The sequence below is a fragment of the Arachis ipaensis genome, chromosome B01, assembly GCF_000816755.2.
Source record: "Arachis ipaensis cultivar K30076 chromosome B01, Araip1.1, whole genome shotgun sequence".
Lineage (NCBI taxonomy): Eukaryota > Viridiplantae > Streptophyta > Magnoliopsida > Fabales > Fabaceae > Arachis > Arachis ipaensis.
This window is the reverse complement of record NC_029785.2, coordinates 3487559-3492390: the sequence shown is the minus strand read 5'-3', so window position 1 is coordinate 3492390 and position 4832 is coordinate 3487559. Positions and strand designations below refer to the sequence as shown.

At 30.6% G+C, this 4832-nt stretch overlaps 1 protein-coding gene across 1 annotated transcript; it reads left to right on the top strand.

The window, feature by feature from the left end:
- Window positions 226–1986, top strand: LOC107645277 (photosynthetic NDH subunit of subcomplex B 5, chloroplastic). The gene is made up of 5 exons (XM_016349304.2): window positions 226–243; window positions 282–671; window positions 744–806; window positions 1392–1450; window positions 1530–1986. Exons 2-5 carry the CDS (start codon window positions 386–388, stop codon window positions 1755–1757), a joined length of 636 nt encoding a protein of 211 aa, XP_016204790.1. The 5' UTR covers window positions 226–243; window positions 282–385; the 3' UTR covers window positions 1758–1986.

The following is a 4832-nucleotide window of genomic DNA, read 5'->3' as shown; positions in this document are numbered from 1 at the left end:
TATTTTGGTCTCTTTCTTATATTTTAGTCTTTTACAACCACCCAATAACACTGGCATTTAGTCTCTTTTGACAACTAACACTTCCCCTTATAAATAAATAATACATTTTCAATTTTCATACTTTCACTAAAAATAAATAAATATAATTTAGCAAGCAAAGATAAGGAATAATTTACGTTGAATTCTCATGTTTTAGTTGAAAGAATTTGGGTTTGACATAGTAAATCCAAATAAGAGAAAAGGGTTGGAGGAGAAGAGAAGAGAAGAGAAGATAGAAAAGGGTTGGAGGAGAAGAGAAGAGAAGAGAAGATAAGGGATAAAAAAAGCAGCATGAATGAATGAGATAAGAAGCAAGGAAGCAACGTAACCAACGAAGCACAGTGACATGATGGCTCTTTGTTCCTCACTCTCACTTTCATCTCTTCCTCCATTCTCCAACCTCACTTCTTCTAAGTCCTCATCTCCCAACTTGCAAGCCATCTTCACAAAGAGCTCTTCAAGAAGAAGAAGAACAACATTCTTGTTGAATGCCGGTTTTGCTGAGATTGAACCTGACCTCAATGAAGACCCTATAGACCAATTCCGCACTAATGGCATCAGCTCTGAAGAGTTCCAATATGGAATCTATGATGACCACCACACTTTCTATGAGGGAGAAGCAGAACTCAAAGGTATATATTTTTCTCTTTCAACATCTCAACAATCACAAACATCATCATCCATTTGCATCCATCCCTTTTCAGGAGTATTTTGGAGTGCCATTGCTGAAGAGATTGCAGCAGCAGAACCCCCCACAGGATTCCAAGGTATATCATACACTATTCAATTCATGTTTGTGTAGGTTCTTTTTCATTGCTGAAATTTCACTTGGGGTCAATAAGGCAATGATGAAATTCTAGATCTTTTGATCGTAGAAGTTTTGATATATGTTATGAAACCAATTTTAGCTCATTAGTAAGAAGCACATAAAAAGTTGAGTTCCTAGCATTATTTATCTCTTAGAGAAAGTACAAAAAATTAACTTTTAGTTAGTCAATTTTAGCGTTTAAGTTTATAATTTAGGATTGAAAAAATATAGGTAGACAACAACATTGGGGTTAAAAAAGTAAATTAATCTCAAATTTAATTAGTGGCACGAGTAATTAAGCCCGTTGTTCGCGTTGTTTAAGAAAGTCATTGGTTAGCTAGCATAACCCGGATTGGATTTAGAGGTAAGAGTTTATGATTTAGAATCTAAAATTTGATATAAACAAAATAATGTTGGCCTAACAAATTGATTCTCTAACATTACTCTGTCTAGAATGCTGTCACCACAATCACATGAGTATCTAGACATTATTCAAACACAACCTGAATGTCAATTCTTACTTATACATTGATATTGTTTGCAGGGCTTATTTCATGGCTGTTCCCACCAGCTATTGCTGCCGGAGTCTTCTTCAATGTTCCGGTAATAACGAAGAAGACTTCAACTATGAATGCTAAGTTTCATTCATTGATGAATGTTTGTTTGTAACTGTTTGTTTCAGGGGGAGTACTTATACATAGGAGCAGGTATATTTACAATCATATTTTGCATAATCGAGATGGATAAGCCGGATAAGCCTCACCACTTTGAACCTCAGATATATAATATGGAGAGGGGAGCTAGAGATAAGTTGATCAATGACTATAACACCATGGACATTTGGGACTTCAATGAGAAATATGGAGATCTTTGGGATTTTACTATCAAACAGGATGATACAGGAAGATAGAGATAACAGATAATCATTCTATAATATTGAGGGTGAGGCTTGGCAACCCTTTTAATTTTGTTCTTCTCTCTTCACTATTTTATTTAATCAATAGGTTTGATTATGTATATATATTCCTTATTTTTATCTTATAAAAAATTTCGGAAAGATCACTTTGGGTCTTATACATTGTAATTTGTAAATAATGCTTTTAATATGGGATAAATTTTTATAGTGGCCTCTGGATTCACGACTTTTACTATTTTAGTCTTTTAAATTCAAAATTTGTTATATTGATTCCTGAAATTCAGCTCCAGGTATTATATTGGTCTTTGAACTCTTTTCAGTATTAAGTCAATGAATAGAATGTTGAGCTAATTTTGACTTGTCACACTAAACATAGGACTAAATGATGTCATTTTGGTTTTGTGCTTGAACAAGCATGCAAAAAATGAGGTCGTTTTGGAGAATGAAAAGGGATAAAACGGTTTGTACATCATGTAAACTATTCTTCCTCTATCTCTTCATTTTTGCTTTGTTTAAGCGTTAAAATGAAACGACGTCGTTTAGTCCTGTGTTAACTGTTAAGCTTGACAAGTTAGAATCAACTCAGCATTTCATTTATTGACTCAGAGCTAAAAAGGGTCTAAAGACAACTATGATTCTAGAGTTGGATCTCAACAATCAATATAATAAATTTTGGATTTAAAAAATTAGAATGGTGAACACCATAAATCAAAAGGACTACTTTAAGAATTTAGTCTTCAATATGTTCATTATTTTTTTGTAAGAGAATGGTTAGTTTGGACGTGCAAAAATAGAGTAAAACTTTACTTAAATAACTTGTTTAGGCAAAATTTATTCCTCATTTTCACTCTCCAATCAAACATACCATAACCGTAGAAGAATGGGGAGCTTAACTCAAATTTATATTGTGGGATGACTGCTAAATTTGCTCACTTTTTCACTATTTTAATTTCTAGTTCTTCCATCAAATGAATCTAAGTTTTATAAATGTGATATTTGAGAATAGGTTTCTAAAATATGATGAATTTGATAGATTTAATTAAGACATTATTTTTAAGATTTAAATGTTAATTAGTTGTTTGAGAATTTTAATCTCAATAATTAGTTCTTGAAGAAAAATAAAGTACTAATTAAATCCTGTATAATAACAAAAAATCTGAGATCGAAATTCTTAAGAGACCTAATGAAACACTACATAGTAAGTGTAGTATTCTTTGTAAAAAAATTTTAAGATTAGACTCTACACTTTTTTAAAAAATATAATGCGTCTTTGGACATGTTACGTTCTTATATTATTCATCTACGCACTCTCCAAACATCACATTCTTATAACCTTTTCTAAAATTGTTTATTGCAATAATTAAGTTTTTTTTTTTTTTTAAATCTTTATAGATGTCAATCATCTTAGCCACTAACCTATTTTAGATCACTAATTCACAGCATCCAAATTAGTCAATACTAATAATGTTATTCTCATTATCATGATTCTCAAGTCTCCCACTTCCACTTATCATGTAGAAGCCTTCCACTTATTTTTCATGCTAAAAAATATCTAGTGCTTGGTGATGATGCCACGAATAATTAGACCTTAGAAAAAGAAAAAAATTTCAATCTTTCAAAAATTAGTAACCTTCAAATACAGGAGAAGTTATTTAACTAATAAGAATTGGCATGGAGCATTATATACAAGAATTAGGATTCTATCTATCAAATATTGTTTGTTATGTATCAAAGACTTTACACATTTGCTATGTATGCATGACTATATATTTTCGGTCAAATGAATTGTCTTAGTTCAAACTTAGAAAAAATAGTATTAGAATAACGTGTATGATCAATATAAGCCTAATCAAATAACAAAACATGAATTCTCTAGAGGCTGGAGTGCTCCTTGGGTTTTTTACTTTTCTAGATTCCTTTATTGAAGAATTTTTTAGGTTTCAACTTTGAAGTGACTGGTCTATAAGTGAGCAGTGTTAACACTGACACTATTTAGGCAATAGGCATAAATTAATAATCAACTTAAAGTGTGAATTATGGAAATTATTGCTATCCAGGACATAGAAATTTCTTGCAATCAATGTTCATAGTCCAAATTTTGCAATGACTTGTGACTTTGTTAACATAGAAATAAGTAATGACCTCTCCAATACGTTTAGTTTGCATTTAGTAGTCAACTCTCAAGTCTGTGTTGGGAACCAAATCTGTCACGACTTTCTTGTGTAGTATATGCGTTCCTCGTACTCTTATCTTTTGTGTTTCATTTTTACACCAAAGGGCAGGGCCAATAATCAATTTTATTGCTTTATCCTGAGCTAGAGCCTATAGCCAATCACCAATCGTTTTTAGTTTATTTGCCCAAACCAAACGTTACAATGACTGTTGAATAAAGTAATCAATTCATTAACCAACTTTGAGTTGGTCGAACAGCCTAATTCACTCGTTTTACTTGGGTAAATGTAAGGATTTTAATTTTGATAAGTAATAAACCATTAAATAGAACTTGAAATTTTTTTTGAATAAAAGAAACTCAACACAATAAAATAGAGCAGCAAAAAACCAAGCACAACAAAAAATAAGACATAAACATAAATAAAAAGGTATAATTCATTGTCATTTCTGACATTATCATCAACAATCAAATAGATCAAATCCACACCATTTTCTGTAAATGGATTAATTTTTAATATGTCAGATTAAAAAATATCTTAAAAACTATAAAAAAATCAATCCATTTGATATGATTAATTAGTTCATTGTCTATAAAAAATACTCAACAGTCATTTAGTTGTATATTATAATTATAGATTTGGATCCTCTAAAATTTAAATTTTACTTTAGAGAATAAAGTGTGATCTTCTACTCTTGAATAGTTTCTCTTTCATATTTATTATTGATCCCACCTATAAAATCAATAGTGAGAAATTACACTTTATTATCTAAAGTGAAATTCAAACTTTAGAGGATCCAAATCCTATAATTATTAGTGATCCAATAACCTTCAAAGTTTCTTTGTACTATTGATAATTTGATATTAAATATTAGGTAATTGTTATTGTATTTAAAAAG